General features: G+C 50.6%; 1 protein-coding gene across 2 annotated transcripts in view; it reads left to right on the plus strand.

The window, feature by feature from the left end:
* Grik3 (glutamate ionotropic receptor kainate type subunit 3) overlaps positions 1-17,515 on the plus strand; it is a 215,752-nt gene that overhangs the window by 176,875 nt on the left and 21,362 nt on the right. For both annotated transcript variants that reach the window (XM_055611045.1, XM_055611046.1), the window contains exons 10-11: positions 150-353; positions 15,680-15,903. In XM_055611045.1, the coding sequence (XP_055467020.1) occupies positions 150-353; positions 15,680-15,903 (428 nt within the window). The remainder of the gene's footprint in view (positions 1-149; positions 354-15,679; positions 15,904-17,515) is intronic.

Consider the following 17,515-nt stretch of genomic DNA (forward strand, 5'->3'; position numbering starts at 1 on the left):
CACGCGTGCCACCAATGAACGTGTGTGTGTGTGTGTGTGTGTGTGTGCATAAGAGCCTAGCAAGGTGTGGTGGCACATGCAGTCTGAACTACAGAGTCTACCCCACCCAGCCACTTAGCCTAGCACCCATCTCCCCTCTGTCCCCACAGGAGGAGCCTTTTGTCATGTTCCGAAAATCTGACAGGACCCTTTATGGCAATGACCGGTTTGAGGGCTACTGCATCGACTTGCTCAAGGAGCTGGCGCACATCCTGGGCTTCTCCTATGAAATACGGCTGGTGGAAGATGGCAAGTACGGGGCACAGGACGACAAGGGCCAGTGGAACGGCATGGTCAAGGAGCTCATTGACCACGTAAGCCAGGGCTTGGGCATGAAGGTTGGGGTAAGGACAGGGTGGAAGGTTCTCGTAAACCACCATTTAAACATCTGGGCATCCCAGCAGGTGAAGGTCTAAGGACTGGGGACATGGAGATGAAAGTTGTGTTCTTGGAGACTGGTTGAAATCCAGAAGAGGTGTGCCCAGCTCTACTGGGCCTGCCTGGCATAGGCTGCCTACCTCCCAGCATTCCCACTGTGTACATAAATTGACCCCTCTGAGCTTGCCGTCGCTCAGCCCTTCGATCCTTAAAGGCTGTCCCAGCCCTGGGATTGAGGAGCCTAAACAAACATACCACTCAAGGCAGGGACATACCAACTTATCGGTCACTTCCTCTAGTCACTGTGGGTCACTCAATGAGTGCGCTTGGGGCTGGCATCATGGGGTGAATAGGACTACACTGGGCAGCACCAGGAACCTCTGCCTGGGAGGGGGAAGATCTGGGGAGTAAGGAGCCATGCAGACAGGGTGAAGATGGGTAGATGCCCATGGGAGAAGCCTCTGTTTATAGACCATGGTGGAGAAGACAAGGAAGCCACGAGCCAAGAGAGGAATTGGGGCACTCAGCTGTAGGCGCAGGCACATCTAGCCTCTGAGCAGCTTCCGCCTCATGAAATGTGCAGGTCCCCTGGCCACAGCACTGGGAAGAGGCACAGGGGCACAGGTACCCATGTGAAGCAAACAGCGAACACACCTTTAGCAAATGTGCAATGTGGGAAATTCTTCATCTCTCTCTCTCTCACACACACACACACACACACACACACACACACACGTCTTCCTTTTAACCGTAGGAGTAACTGCCAAGGCCACAAAGGAAGGTGCGGGACTACAGCTAGGTACTGTTTGTCAGGCTCATGGGGCACGGATGGAATATGCCCCACCTTCCACCTCAAAGTCTTCAGCAGTACAGAAGCAATGCCTATCTGAAAGAAACTCTGTCTACAGTTAAAGGAAGCAAGGACCAGATCTTCCCTGGACCCCTAGGCCTGGTCTCCTCCATCTTTAAAGCAGCCCACTCAGGCAGTTGCGGAAACTGAGAGAGAGGCAGCAAGGAACTAGGAGCTCCCTGGTGGGCTGGATGCAAAGCCAGAGGGTCTTTTAAGGCTCTGTGCCTAAGTGGCCCTGGACTTGGATCTCGCTAGAAAGACCACGCTGGCCCAGAGCCAGGGAGGAGGCACATTCATGCCTGCCAGACTCCAGTGCACTATAGTCCGAGTCAGTGTCTGGACTCTTCGCTGTTCCGTCTCTCCAGGTAGAGGCAGCTGCACCAGGCCTTGGTAAGTGCCCTGCTCCCACTGGGCATTGGTGAAGGTATGGTATGGAGACCTCAGAAGCAAGCGGTAGGGAGGAAAGTGAGGCACAAGAGTCAAGCAGGGTCTGACACAGTAGACTTCTGTCCCTGGCCTGATAAACGTGGTTTGTGTGGAAGAGCCTGGCGGTGGGAGGGAAGAGCACTGAAGAACCCACATTAAGGCTGCCCCTTGGTAGCTCTGTGTCCCTGGCCAGCCTGTGAATGTGTCTGTCCCCTCACCTGTAGAGGGGGATGGAATGCACAGAACTTGCCTCCCGGGGGTGCTGGGAGAACTCAGTTAACAGGTGAGCTTGGTGCAGTTGGCAGAGCATCAGCCCTTGTTGTCATTGCTTTTATTTTTATCCTCACAGTTACTCTTTGGAGAGTGAGGAGGGGGTTGCTCAGGAGTCCTTTTGTGTCCCCAAGCTCCAGTTTCCTGCCTCCACAATAAGAAAGATGATAACTGTCTCCACTTTCCTCTGCCCACTGTGAGGCTAGAAGAAGACAATGGATGGGAAGGGGTTTCCAAGCTACAGGCTTCCATGTAAATGGGGAGCCGTGTTGTCACTGTTATTAGTAATAACTGTAATTATTATGGAAATGAGGCAGCAGGACCGGATGCACCCCCTCTTTACCCACTTCCCCACGCCCTGTGGGTGGGACTCTGGAGCCTGCCATTTGCAGAAAGGATGGGAAGAAGAAAGATGGAAAGGGGGAGGGCAGAGCTTCTATAAGAAGCTTCTATAAGCCACATCAGAAGGGCTTAGTCCTGCCATGCTGAATCTCAGTGGCCCACAAACTTTGAAGGGACAACTTTTTAAAGGGACATGATGAGAAAGGCTGGCAACAGCCAGACCCTCAGTGCCCCTCTCCTGAGGAACCCCAGGGAGCCTCATCCACAGCCTCCGTACTGCTGGGCAGGGCTTTGGAGGCCTGGTACCCATCAAAGCCAGGGGCCTGGATAGGACATGCAGGGGACCTTGTTAAACCTAATTCCCTACAATTGATGAGCCTGTTAATCCTAGCTTGGTGCCATTTTTAATAGTATCATAACCATTTATTAGTGTCGTCAGATAATTAGTCTTCTCACTAGCTCATAGAGAGCTTGGAAAAGATTTGGCAATATTATTACTTCCTTATTAGGGATCCAAACGGGGGCATAAAGATGATGGATTTCCATCTCTGGAAGTGCCTGCCCCCCGAGGTCCATTTGGAGGTCCTGGGTGGACCCCCGACCAAAAGGACTTAAATCGTCCTTCCCTGACACTCTGTTGGCCTCTGGCCCATGTCCTTGTGGCTGTTCAAGGAGCTAGCATTGTGGGAGGTGGATACCCAGAGGACGAAAACCCCTCCTGCGGACACACCCACCTTCCCCAAGTTGCCTTTAACAGCTGCAAATGTGATTCAGCTGTGTGTCTCTCTCCACTGCTGCCTGCTCCTTCTCTTCCCCTGTTTGCTGTCTCTACTCAGCTCCTTGCTTTCAGTCCTCCCGTGGGTCCTGACAACTCTTGAATCTGATGGAAATAGATTCAGATTCCAGGTTGGTCTTGTTTCAGCTCACGCAAGGAGAGTCCTCTAACCTCTCTGGCTTCCATTCCCCAGCTGCCAATGCAGACAGAGCCTTAGCCTTGATTCACACTCAGTGAGCGTTCACACTGAGAGGTATCCTACTCAGTACTAGCTGTGCCAAGTGCAGCCCACTTCCACCCCATCTCATATGTCTGTGCTCAGACAAGGTGGCAGTGGGAGAAGAACCCCATCAACCACAGCCATCCTGCTTGACGAGACGCAACCTAGGACTGAGCAGTCCAGGCCTTCAACCTTCCCTCAACCCAACAGACAGCCTCGGTGGCTGACCCACTTTCTTCCAACTCGTAGGGAGCTGAGGCACACACTGAAGTGCCAACCTGCTTAGAACATGGACATTTTTTTTCACACCAAGAGCCCCTGCCTGCCATTTAGAGCTTCCATGTCCTGGTACAGGTACCCAGGAGCGTACCAGGGGAGAGACAAGGAAAAGCTCTGAGAGGGGAAGAGCCTGAAGCCAATGGAGGGCCATAGATGGAGAGGGAGACAAGATATAAGCCTTGAGTGTTGGGCAGAAACTGGGTTGTTTTATTTATTTATTTATTTATTTACTTATTTACTTATTTATTTATTTATTTATTTATTTATTTATTTATTTTCTATTCAGGGGATGGATCCTTGGACCTTACATATGCTAAGCAAGTATTCTATCTCTGAGCTACATACCAAGCCAAATTATTTAATTTGAATATTGAGTGCTACAGGGCACCACCAATGGGGGTGTGAAGCCAGGGGGTGACATGAAGCTGGCTCTAGAGGAAGATTGCTCCACCCCTGAGTCAACCTGGAGCCAGCCTGGGCAAGTGGCTGTGGCCTGGATGAGAGGGGAGGGTGCCGTGGGAAAGGAGGAAAGTGAAGGCCCATCAAGGAGATGCAAAGACTGCAGACTGGTGATTGGTGAATGGAGGGGCAGGGAAAGGGTGGTGATGAAGGACCAGGCAGTGGATTCTAACATGGACCTCGGGGGAGATGGCGGTTTTTATCCCCAAGTTACAGGTTCCCTAGAGAAGTCATTTGAGGCATGTCTGGACCCTGTTCTCAGCAGGTGGCTAGCCATAGGTTTTGAGGAGAGAACCAGATAAGGGTGAGGGGGAAGACTTCTCAGGATGCCTAGCCTGGCAAGGAAGAGAGCCAAGAGAGTTATTGGTAAGGAGGTCAATGAGACCATGCCTGGGATGTATGGCCTAGAGCTTCCCCTGGTCTCTAGATAAGCTTGCACCTAGATAGAGGACAAAGAATGGTCATAGGTAAGCTTGATAGGTCACTCTTCCTTTGTGAAGAAATAGCCTCACCCAAATGTCCCCTCTACTCCTCTAGCACAGAGTTCAGTCAGGGAAAGTGGGACTGTGTTCTGCTTGACTAGAAGTCAAGCTAGAAGTCACTGAAGCCTTAGTTTGGCCATTGCCCAGCACCTGGATGTAAAGCAGGCATCTGTGGGTCATGACTCGTCTGTGTGTGATGAAGGTCTGGTGTCAAAACTGTGACCTCATCATCTAACGGGTCCATTGTTTTCCTGACGTAAGCCAGTTCCTCATTCTGGCCATCCTGCATTAGTGCCGGATTCAAACCCTGTTCTTGTGTCCAGGAGAAGCTCTGCCCACTCTACCTCGTTCAGGCCGGGCTGGTGCGCTTGGACATGAGGCACGCTGTGAGGTCTCCTGGGGAAAGGTCAGAATGCTTCAGGGGCAGTGCAGTTAGGGAAGAGGAAACAGATGGCTACAAAAGTGGAGTGTGGTCGGGACAGCAGTTTAGTTGACCCACAGCTAGACCTGAAGAGTGTTAGGGAAATTCAACAGGTTGTCAGAGTAAATCTGGGGAGGACTAGGGAGAGGCCTGCAAATGGCGTCAAACAGGTACCAGGGAGGACCAGGCAGGAAGAAGCTTTGTGTTATAAAATGGTAGTCAGAGGGAAACAGGTCCAGTGCCTGGGACAGGCAAACTCCAAGCAGGGCATCATGCTCTCCAGTGCCACTGTCACCTTGGGCTCCTAGAGTGCAGAGCCACACAGAAGCCTGACATTGCTTAGCCAGGGAGGGCGATGCTGGGAAAGATGGAGTCAGGCAAGAGAAGCTAAAACTGTGAAACCGTGTTAGTTCTTTTTCTCATTGCTGTGACAAAGCACCCGACAAAAGAGCCTTAAAGAAACAGGTTTCTTCTGTTTCTGTAGGTGTAGGTCCACCGTGGCAGCTGGTCACAGCTGCATACACAGTCAAGAAGCAGAGAGAAGTGAATGCCAGGGCTCACCTTGCTTTTGCTTTTTTATTCATTCGAGGACCTCAGCCCATAGGACAGTGCTGGTCTTCCCACCTCAGATAACCCTGTCTAGAACCTCTCTCACAGGCACACCTGGAGGTTTGTCTCCTGAGTGATTCTAGATTCTGTCAAGTTGACAGTAGTTGTGGGACTCTGCACCTTAGAAAAGCCCTATGCCATCTTAGGACCATCACATGTGGTAAGGAGAGGCCGGGGTTGGCCCTGACTTTTGTGCAGCCTGGCTGAACTTGGTGTCTATGGGGACTATCCAGGACCCTGCAGCTGTGTTCACCAGAGCACTGGTCTAAGCGCTTCTAGACAACACGTGCGTGAGATTGACTTCAGTGGAAGATTTGAACTGGTTTATGAGGGTGTCTGAGACCATCCCCAGCCAATAACAGGCCAGTGGGGGTATGGGAAACAGTGTCATTGGGTATGGGTGTGACCAAGCCAGAAAGAAGCAATGGATTAGACAAGTGAAATACCATCAGGGCTTTAGCCACTGGTGCAAAAGGAAGATGATGGTGTCTGGAGGAGACTAAGGCAGAGGACAGTGACACAGGTTGGTCTGATCTGTGGCTTGGAGAAGAAGGAAGAGGTGTCCATGCCTGCATAGGGTGTCTGCTGAGGTGGCCACAGCCAAGGTGGCGGAAGTCTCCCACAGTTAGGGCCTGGCCGAGGCTGTAGCTGAGTGCATAGGCATCCTCAGTGCAGGCAGCTCAGGAGGCCTGGGGATCCCCACCCTGTGCACGTCAGAAAGTGTGCGGGAAAATCACATTTTAGGAATGATAGCTCAGGGTGTGCACTGTGACACAGGGAAACCTATCCAGCCAGAGTCAGGTACAGTGCCGTCTCTGGGGGTCTTAGGGAATCACACCACTGTCCCAGGCACAGGAGAGGCCACTGTCAGACATCGTCAGCCAGGGAGGCTTATGTGTGCACTGTAGATGAAGGACCTGAAGGTTGACATTTGGGGATTTTTCTAGTCCCTGTCTCCCATCTATGTGAACTGTTTGTGTGAACTGTTCAGAATGCCAGTTCTGGGGTTCCTGGTGGCCACAATGCTCACTGTCAGCATTGTCAGCTGGTTGAGGGTGTCAGAGGAGACACCGTCCGTGACTCAGTACACTTCTGAGAGCATCATTGTGTTGCTTCTGAGAAGGGGCTTTCTGGGTGGCATCTTTGAAGCCTTCCAGTGTTCACAGTGGTCAAGCAATTCAGTAAATCTGTCGCCTGAGGCCTTGTGATAGATGCTGTGGATACAGGAGTAAACACAGACAAGGGCCCTCCCCTGAGCCTCAGGATGTTGTGTTCTAGCACAGGAAATGAACAGATAGCTAGAGGTGCGTCTCCAGCCACTGAAAGAGTTCATCTCTCAGCAGGATACTGGGCTGAGCTTCCAGCCAGGCTGACACTGCTAATGCGGAAGGCAGCTAGCTGGGCAGGAGAGAGCTTCTCTAGCTTCTAGACAGACCCCGTGGACTGAGGGAGTGAGGAGTTGCTGTGACCCATTCCAGAAAGCCCCTGAACAGTGGTTCTCACCCTTCCTAATGCTGCTTTACTTCAACACAGTTCCTCACGTTGTGGTGACCCCCAACGATAAAATTATTTTCGTTGCTACTTTGTAACTGTAATTTTGCTACTGTTATGAACTGAAGGTAAAGGATTTTGGAAACAGAGGTTTGCCAAAGGGGTTGCAGCTCACAGGCTGACAACCACTGCCCTAGAGGGAAGCGTGAGAGACTCATGCAAGGAAGAAGGGGATCACCGATGTCCCAGCAGCACGTGCATTAATTCAAGGAGGACTTGAGGTCATTTCTGGTCCATAGGACACAGACTGTGGTAGTTACTACGGCAAAAGAAAACACAGGATTTGGGAAGACATGCTCTGCAGCAGTCACAGCCACAGAGCTGTGAGCACTGGTCTCCCATCCTGCAGGTGTGGTAGGAGTAGCCGCTCACAGAGACACACCCATACCGCTTGTATTGTGTGCTGTCCCATACCTTCCCTACCCTGAACCAGGCCTTGCTTCTGGGCTGTGTGCCTGAGTCCCATGTCCTGTTTGCAAAGTCAGGCAAGCCTGTTTCTAGCCCTGAGCCAGGACACTTCAAAGCAAGTCATAACGGACATTCACCTAGGGGCAGAACAGGGCCAGGTGGCAGCAGGAGAAAGGGACAACACAGACACCAACAGCCAATTCTCCCCAGGCAGTGGGAGCTCTAGGGAACTGAAGAAGTCCCTAGGACCCCGGCCCCTACCAAGGTGAGCCCGAGGTCAGGTGGAGACTGAGTGGTCAGGGAAGAGGGACGGAAGTGCAGGTTGACCCATCAGGGCTACTGTAGGCAGCAGTTTCCACTCTGAGAAGATGGAGGTCAAATGGTCAGAGCCAGTCTGACTTCAGGAAAAGTATTCATGCTAAGTGGGAAAACTGAGGCTAGGATCTACCCATTAGGCTGAAAGAAGGGCAAAGCAGGATCTTTGCAGGAAGGACTTTCATTAGTGTGTGTGTGTGTGTGTGTGTGTGTGTGTGTGTGTGTTTTAACAATGAGAGAAAGAAACAGAAAAGTGGGGCAAGGATTGTGTACGTGTGTGTGTGCGTGAGCCACAGCAAAGGTATATAGGTCAGGTGACAACTTGTGGGTGTTGGTTTTGTTCTAATACCACGTGGCCCCGGGGATCATACTCAGGTGGTCATCTGGGGCAGGCATTCTAATGCTCACTTGCCCAACAAAATTTCCTGGAGATGCCTCTTTATGTTGGGCTTTGCACTAATCTTGAGAGGTACCTCAGTGAGGGGTCCAAGCTTAATTTCCACCCTCCTGGAGTTTATATACTGATAGGGAAGCCAGAGATTAAACAATAGCTTGCAAAGAAGAGTTCTGCTGTGATCAGAGCAGCAAGGAGCTATGCAGGGTGGAGAGCAGGAGGAAGTATAATAGGGATCTGACCTGCTTCAGAGAGAGGAGGTCACAGCCCCATTCCCCCTACTAGAGCAGGTCCCCCCAATCTGGGGTAACACCACTATTGGGAGTTTGGGGGAGGACTCAAAGTGACAGAAGATGGGTCATCTAGCCTAGGTCTGGTGACTGTGGGGCAGGCTGGACCTGCCATTCTTCCTGATAGGCACTGGCACAGTATGGAGGCTGCAAGGGTGAGGGAATGAGGCCTTTCTCTAGGCCTGGGAATGGCACCCACATCGTCGCTCCGTCAGCCATCACGGCTGCTGCCGGCTCTGGAAGTGGACAGCTGAATCCTAGAGGCTGGTCTGAATCCTAGAGCTGGTACTCAGGACTTTACTCACACCTGTCCGGGTCTGTTCAGACACGTGGGAGGCTCAGATGACCCTTGGTCGGGTTGCTTCTCAGGCTCTACAAGATGTGCCTTGGTTCCTCAGCTCAGGTGGGGAGCATCTAGTTAGAGGAGCAGCGTTTTAGGGGAAGGGCAGAAGCTGAATTCTGGGGGTACCTCTGCGTAACCCGAGTTTTCTATCATTAAAATAAACAGAGAAATTCATTTGTTAAAAAATCCGTGTGTGTGTGTGTGTGTGTCTGTGTGTGTATGTGCGTGCATGTGTGCGTGTGTGTCTCTGTGTGTGTGTCTGTGTGTGTGTGTGTGTGTGTGTATGTGCGTGCATGTGTGCGTGTGTGTCTCTGTGTGTGTGTGTCTCTGTGTGTGTGTGTGTATGTGCGTGCATGTGTGCATGTGTGTCTCTGTGTGTGTGTGTGTCTGTGTGTGTGTGTGTGTATGTGTGTGTGTGTATGCGCTGGCACTGTCAAGACATTGGTGTGCATGCGGGGGTCAGAGGACAGCACTGGATGCTGGTCCTCACCTTCCACTTTATATGAGACAGATTCTCTTGTTCTCTGCTGAATACACCAGGCTGGACCATGACCTTCCGAGGATGCTCCAGTTTCTCCCTCCTATGAGGTGGGGTGGGGGGAGCATGGGGATTATACATGCATGCTACCATGTCTGGCTTTCCGTGGACTCTGGGGATCCAAACTCAAGTCCTCATGGTTAGTGCTTGAGGGAAACACTTTAATTGGGGGTTATTGGTACTGGCCCTCGGTTTCGGAGACTTCAACAGCATAGTCAGCTTGACCCCACTGCTGGTGGTCTGCAGTGAAGCAGGACACCATGGCAGCGGAGCATGCAGCAGCGGCTTCTAGCCTGCTAGCTCCTGATAGACAGAATGCAAAGACAAAATGCCCTTCATAGACACACACCCCCAGTGACCCACGTCGCCCAATGAAGCCTCTCCCTCCAATAACACTGTTAAAGTGTAGCTCTATCGGTGGTTGATAAGACCAAGGCATTCATTATCCAGTCTTGAGGGGTCTCAATGACTAGATCCACCAACTTGGGACAAGTCTTTAACATATGAACCTTTTTGGCGATACTTCATATCCAAACCCTAACACCCAAAAGACATGGGAGGAGGAAGCCAGCAGAAAGAGCTCCTGGGCTGAATCAAGCCTCTTCATTATTATCAGGAATGTGGCTTGGTTTTCTTGGTCCCCAAGAGGGACCTGGAAGGCTTGAGGAATCCAAACCCCATCTAGTGCTACAAAAGGAATCCCAGCACAGCCACAGTGACAGGTGTAGTTAGAAGCCAAGGAGAAGTTCAGGTGTCTGGGAATGCAGCGTGGCCCAGAACAGGACCCAGGACCCAGGGCACAGCCAGCAGGGCTGAGAGCAGAAGGCAGAGGAGTTGCGTGCATCCCACACAGGGTCTAAGTGACAGGTGTATTAGTTTTCTTGGGTTGCTGTAACAAATCATAGCAAACCAGGTGCCTTCAAAACACAGAAATGTATCTTCTCAAGGGGCAGAAGTGAGAAATCAGCATGTCAGCAGTGCTGGCTCCTTTCAGAGGCTCTGACGGTGAATGGGTGCCATCCTGATGTGGCCGTCAGCCCTTGGTGCTCCTTGGCTTGTGTCTGCATTGTCTTCACGTCTGTCTCCATTGCCCCACACCCTTCTCTCTGTATATCTGTGTCTCCTCTTATAAAGGCACCAGAGATGAGGCCACCCTAATTCAGTATGGTTCCATCTTAACTTGGTGACTTTGTTCTGCAAGAATATTATCTGCAAGACCTCATTCCAAATTAGGTCACAGTCACAGAACTGGGATGTAATTAAGGCTACATGCCATTGCCACATCACCGCCCTACACTTGGCTTGTAGGAGAGCATGGTAAAATGTTGGATTTTAAGGTCATAATGAATGGAGTACGGGAACTGGTTCAGCCACTCACCAGCTTGAACAAGCATCCTGCCTGCTCCAGCCACCAATTCTTCATCTGAAATGTGGTGATGACTGCTGCCTCCCAGGGCTCTAGGGAGAAATTCATGAGGCACTTAGCGTCGCTTGGCCTGTAGGCAGCATCCTGTAATGATGGCAGTTCTTGCTATTTTAATATAACAGTTCACTGTCTGAGCAGGCAGTCACTCTGGGGGTTCCCAGCTTGAGGCCAAGCGTAGAGATATGGAATCCCATGGTGACCATACTAGAGAATCCAACAGGGAGGGCCAACAGGACCCAGGGAGTGAGCTGGGACCAGGCTCTGGCGACTAGACTTTGGTATCCAAAGAAGACTTTTTGTCCTAAGGGAGGACAGGTTGGTGACAAGTTGCCAGAACTCAGACAATGAGATCCATTCCGTTCTTAGTCTGGTAGGGGGTGGGCCAGATTTTTATGATGGGAACAGCTCAGGATCCAGGTGAATGTCAGGATAACTGGATACCAAGGTCCAAAAAATCCAGCTGGACTTGGGTAAGTACTTCTTGTCATCAGTATGGGCTCTGGGGCTGGAACCAAGTAGACAAGATCAAATGGCTTCATGGGTAGAAAGGAGGTTGAGCAGGGTAAGAGTTGGGGGCCTCCCAGTAAAATCTTGGTAAGTAGAAGCTGCTTACATGGATAAAACAACATCCTCAGAAGGCATCCTGCCTGACCCAGACATTTAGAAGATGTTAAGAAAGGTACTTAGTGAGACCGGAGAGGAAAAATATCACCTGCAACACAAGGAAGGTATGGGGACAGGTCAGAGCTTTGGTTGTGTTCAAGGTGACGATTTTGTAACATGAGAACAAAGGACAAACGGCTTCTCCGAGCCTCAGTTTCCCTCTGTAATAAAATGTGGAGTTGGGGCGGACGTTCCTGAAGGTCTCTCATCCAGCTCTGACAGCCCGTGATTTCATGAATCACACTGGACGAAGTATGCATGAGTGGGAAGAGCCGCCAAGACTGGGCCTTTCATTCTGAGTAATGAACCGAAACCGCGAAGACTTGACATCTGTTCCGATCTTTCAAGGGAAGTTGGACAAAATAATGCCTTTTTCAGGGAAATCGTTACCAACAGTGAAATATAGTATTTTCTGCCTAAGCCAAAAATGAAGTGGAGAATGCCAGCTTTCTTGAAGCCCAGGGGAGAGCACTCATCTGAACTCTCGAAGAAGGTCACGTTGGCCAATTACCTTGCTGCCGTAGGCAAAGAATGCGGTGGACACCGCTGCTGCCCAACCCCATTAGAGCCAGAAAGCAGGAAGAGTGGAAGGGAGGTGCTGAAAGCCCTGAAAAGATTGCTGTTGGCCTGCGACTGGCTTCCTCAGAAGCCCCTGGGACATCCTTGTGGAATGAGCACTGTGTGCAATCACCTTGGTCTTATGCAGCTTGCTGTCAAAAGTCCAAGGAGGACCCTCCACCACAGACTTGGAGGTTCTATTAAAGCCAGCAAGCCACTGCAAACCCAGAGGCCATTCCCAGAGAGCAGCGAGAGTCCATGTGCATTCTACCTTTGGAGTCAAACAGAGCCTTCAGAGTGTACCCTGAAGGGCGTGGGCCAGGGGAGACAGGAATCAAAGCACTGCTAGACCCCTGTCACCTTCATTGTAGAAAATCCTAGAGCTTCAGGACTGAAGGAGTTCTTCAGAGTGCTCACCTCAGCTCCTGGGTTGCCCAAGAGCTGTCTACACCCAAAGCAGGGGCTTACGGCTCCAAGTCTCTGGTTCATTTCTGTATCCAACCTAGGCCAGTGTCTGGACGCACTATGTCTTGATCAAGTGTATATTAGACAGTCTTCACTGTCTGTCTCTGAGCGTTATTCCCTCCTGTCCATTTGTTCAAACCCTGCTGACAAGGGTCTAGGAGCTAGCACAGCTGCCCTGTTTTACTTTTCTGTGCCTGTAAAGCCAGACAAGTTCTAACGCGCACACTCAAAAATCTATAAAAAGGGGACTTCAGTGCAATAATCCTTTTCCATAGCTTCTCTAACCTGTATTCCCTAGAGTTGGTTTGTTTTACATTGATTGATTTACTGATTGATTATTGGTTGGTTGGTTGGTTGGTTGGTTGGTTGGTTGGTTGGTTGGTTGCATAGGTACATGCGGGTACATGTTCATGTATACATACCATGTCTCATGTTTAGAGGTCAGATAACATATGGGAGTTGGTTCTCTCCTTATACCATATAGGTTCCAGGGATCCAATTCAGGTCATCATCAACCTTAGTGGCAGGTGCCATTTATTTCATGGGCTATCTTGTTAGCCAAATTCCATCAGATCCTTGGGCCTCAAGTATCCATGTCGGGGAGTTAGGGGTGACATTAGAAGAAAAGGAGAAATACTAGGGATTGCAATATCAGAGTATCTCCAAGCTCCCCCAAGCCTGGGGTACTTACAGAATGGTCTAGACTGGAGTTTCACACATATTAGCCCTTATCTGCTGATGTGATTTCTTTTGAAGTACTGGTTTCTCTTCTGAGATAACTAGAATCTAAGCTAGTGCTGATTTGATAAGCACTTTGATTGATACCCTTCTCTCCTATTAGACCTTAAGAGCCACAATAGCAAAAACTGTGTCTGTCAGTGACAGCTGTCTAGTTCCTGGTGTATCTATGAAATAGAGGGTGGGTGGGTGTTTATGTTGATGGATACGTAAATAAACGGATGGATGGGTAAACAGATAAAGGGTGGGGATGGATGGAAGGATGAATAGATAATGGATGGATAGATGGATAGAATGATGGGTGGCCAAGTAGGTGGACGGTTGGAAGAATGGATAGAGGGATAATGGGTGGGGGATGGGTCAAGCCAGCAAGTGGCTGCTTAGACACATTGCCTTGGCAGGGTGTCCCTGAAACATGCTCCCTCCTGGCACAGGGTCTTGATTGCTGGCCTTCCTCCCTTCAGTTGTGCCCTTATAAAGAAGGGAAATAATAACTTGACATAATTTGAGACACAAATACCCACCGGAGCCTAAGAGGCAGCCTTCTCCAGGCAAGCACTACTAAATATTGCAGAGTCTAAGTGGGGGTTTTGAGGAGGGGGAGAGCGGTGGGTCAGCCGCAGCCCTAGCATGCAAGGAACCCATGAGTATATAAGCAGATGCACGCCTGCTCACATGCAGCCACGCACACTGAGCAGTGCAGACCTTCCCTTGGGAAAGAGTAAGCTTCCTGAGAATCAAGAATTGAAGGTTGCCAGGGAGGGATCTCGAAGAGGCAGCACGTGCGAAATAATACGAACAGTCGGAAGAATTAGACAGTGAGAGAAGACACAGTGGGCCAAAGGCGGAGGTGAAGAAACGGTCACGGGACAGGACAGCGTATAATGGGGTCCCAGGTTAAGAGAACCACAGATAAGACGCCAGGGGAGGATTTTTAAGTTTTTAATCGGGAAAACCTCAGGACCAATTTAAGAACATCCCTCATTAACTTCGTGATGCAATGGTCTGTATTAACATACCGAGTCTCTAGCTTTCCCTCTCCTGACTCCATGTTAAACCCTGCTAGTGAGGCCTTGCCTGTTTGCTTTCTTGTCCACCCATACCCTCTAAGGACGGTATTTTTGTTTGTTTTGCGTATGTCTTGTGGGGTGTGTGTCTGTGTGTCTGTGTGTATACACATACACCAACATCAGTTGCCTACGTGTGTGTGTGTGTGTGTGTGTGTGTGTGTGTGTGTGTTAGAGGTATGCATGTGTGTGCATCAATGCATGGAGACCAAAACAGGTCGCACACCTTTATCAACATCAGCTGCACCCTCTTTCATGAGACAGGAGCTCTCTTTGAACCTGGAACTGACGACCTGGCTACACTAGGTGGCCAGGGAACTCTGGCGCTTATCACTCAAGCGCTTGGATTCCGAACTCTCTTGGTGAGCAGCTTTTTACAGGAGTGTTGGGGTCCAAACTCAGGCTCTCGTGCCTGCACAGAGAATATTTTACCAACTGAGCCATCTCCCCAGTTCCCAAGGAGGATGTTATCTTTGTCTCGATAGCTTTTGAGCCGGTTTCAGGGTTTCATGACCATCCTGAGTGGGCTAACGTGGTCAGCAAGTGACTGAGAAGGGGAAGGTGGGTGAAGGAAGTTGTCGAGGCTTTCATGTGTCCCTCATGTTTCAAAGAGCCAGGTAAGAGCATAAGCTAGTTCTAACTGCCAATCTCCGAGCTGCGTTCACGTGACACAGTGCCGTCTTGGGAAGGGATGTCATGGGCTTCCATTATCTGCATGCCTTTGTTGCAGCCCTCTTCCTCCTCTTCTTCAAAGCCATCAGCTCTTGGAGAACAAAGCTTTAGTTGGCCTGTGTTGATGTATGTATATCCTTGTCTCCCTGACACCTTTGGCAGTCAGTATTGAAACTGAAAGGTGAATAAGTGGGCTGGAGAGGTAATTTAGTCAAGGACTGGTGTTCTATCCCCAGAATCGATGTGTGGGGAAGGCCAGGTATGGTGAGGCGGCATGCACTGAATGACCCCGGTACAGAGGAGGCAGAAACAGGCAGATTCTTGGGGTCTGATTGCCAGGCAGCCTAGCCTACTGGGTGAGCTTCAGGCCAGTGAGAGACCCTGTCTTAGAAAATAGATCAGGGCCGGGGAGATGGCTTAGCTGTCAAAGGCTAAAGTTCACACACAAACACACACACACACAAAACAAAACAAAAAAAACAAGGTCAATTGCAACTCAGAAATGACAGTTAAAGTTGTGCTCTGGCCTCCACACTTACGCAAACGTTGCTGTGCATTCTCACGCATGCGCCCACCCCCTCAGGAGTGATTGAGTGACTAAGGCGACTGGCACCACCTCAACCCGTGATCCGTGAGTGGGTTCTCCATCAGCTCTGACCCACGGCCTTGCTCATTGTCTGTCTGCCTGTGTCTTGTTACAGAAAGCGGATCTGGCTGTGGCTCCCCTGACCATCACTCACGTCCGAGAGAAGGCCATCGACTTCTCTAAGCCTTTTATGACCCTCGGAGTGAGCATCTTATATCGCAAGCCCAATGGCACCAACCCCAGTGTCTTCTCCTTCCTCAACCCACTTTCTCCAGACATCTGGATGTACGTGCTGCTCGCCTACCTGGGTGTCAGCTGTGTCCTCTTTGTCATTGCCAGGTAAGTCTGTTCCTTGCCCAAAGCCCTGGGCCAAGCTGGAAAGCATTGGAAGCTAGGCAAGTCCCCCTTGGCTCAGAAAGCCCCAGGTTTGGATTGCTATGGGGTACCTGACATTCTTCTCCCTACCCCCACAGCCCCCCGCCATGGCTCAGATTTCTTTGTCACCTAGGAATGTTCCATGTCCCCCTGAGCTTAAGTCCCCCAGTCTTCCCTCTGGTCCATGTCCATGACACTAAGCTGTGGTAATTGCACTTAGGTTCCTGGAATAAGCTGGGAGAAGCCTGGCAGTTGCTTGGGAATGCATTACCTGGGCTGGGCACGTGGGATGGCAGACCAGACTCAAGTGCCCTGCATGGCCAAAAGAGTAGCTTAAAACATGGAAAACAAACTGTATCCAAGCAGTCCACAGGGCAGGAGAACCAATACCCCTCTCCCCCAGCTATACACATGCCAAATGCAGAAACATGGCACACAGACATGCATGCCCGGGATCCATGCTTGCATTACCCTTGGTGCTGTTCACCGGAAACAGAAAAAGTAGTCCCTCGGTAGCAGTTATTGGAAGTGGGTCATTAGGGAAGCAGATTCTGCCCACGTTTATCAAGTACCCTCTTCTGCACCCTGATACCCCTCCATTTTCTTAGACAGCCTCCCTTAAAGACACCCAAGACCCACCGAGGCCATACAGCAATAAGTGGCACATCTAGGATGTGCGCTTAGTCTCACTGAGGCTTTGTCTGTGATCCATACCTCTCCCCACTGTTTGGTCCCCACCTCAAGCTCCCCAGACCCTCCCAGCTGAGATTCTGCCCCTCCCTCCAGACCCCATCCTTGCCCCTGCCCTGGGTCCTCTTTGCTCTAAAGTCTAACAAGGTATAAAGAGAAACTTCTCTGGAGAGGCAATTTGAGATCCAAGGACCTGGTGTTTCGCCTTTTTCCTCTAGAGCTTCCTTTGAAAGCTGCCCCCCTCCCCTCTGCTCCCTTCCCTCTCTGCCTCCTCCCACACAGAGAGAGACCAAAGGAAAAAATGTGAGAGGCAAAATCAGCCAGCCTCCCAGGCCTTTGCTGCAGAGCCGGGTGCTGCTGCAGCTGCCCTGCTTGCTCAGCCCAGCCAACAGCTAGCCGTCACAGAGAGGCCTTCATCACCCCTCTCATCACTAATGGTCTAACAAGCCTCTGAAAGCAGAGCTGCTCTCTTGCACTCTCAGCGTAATTTTCTCGAGGCTCCAGTGGCCTCTCAGCCACCCTCCCTTCCAAGACAGCGGCATTTCCAGTGCTAGCTCTGTCTGTTTGATGTGCTTCCCCACCCACCCCAGATATGTGCCATCCATCCACTGCAGGCATCTGGATCTGTGTCCAGCCTCTCTCTCTCCTGGCTAGGAAGACAGCCCTCCCCCCTCCAAAGGCTGGTCTGGGAGGCTCAGGAAAAGTAGGATTCTCTATATTGACTAGGATGCCATGAGATGCCTAAAGGTGATAAACAAATAAATGAGATACAAATTTTAGTGATAGAAAGAAAGAAAGAAAGGAAGGAAGGAAGGAAGGAAGGAAGGAAGGAAGGAAGGAAGAAAGAAAGAAAGAAAGAAAGAAAGAAAGAAAGAAAGAAAGAAAG

This window comes from Psammomys obesus, unplaced genomic scaffold (assembly GCF_907164565.1).
Source record: "Psammomys obesus unplaced genomic scaffold, mPsaObe1.curated_primary_1811, whole genome shotgun sequence".
In the NCBI taxonomy this organism is placed as follows: domain Eukaryota; kingdom Metazoa; phylum Chordata; class Mammalia; order Rodentia; family Muridae; genus Psammomys; species Psammomys obesus.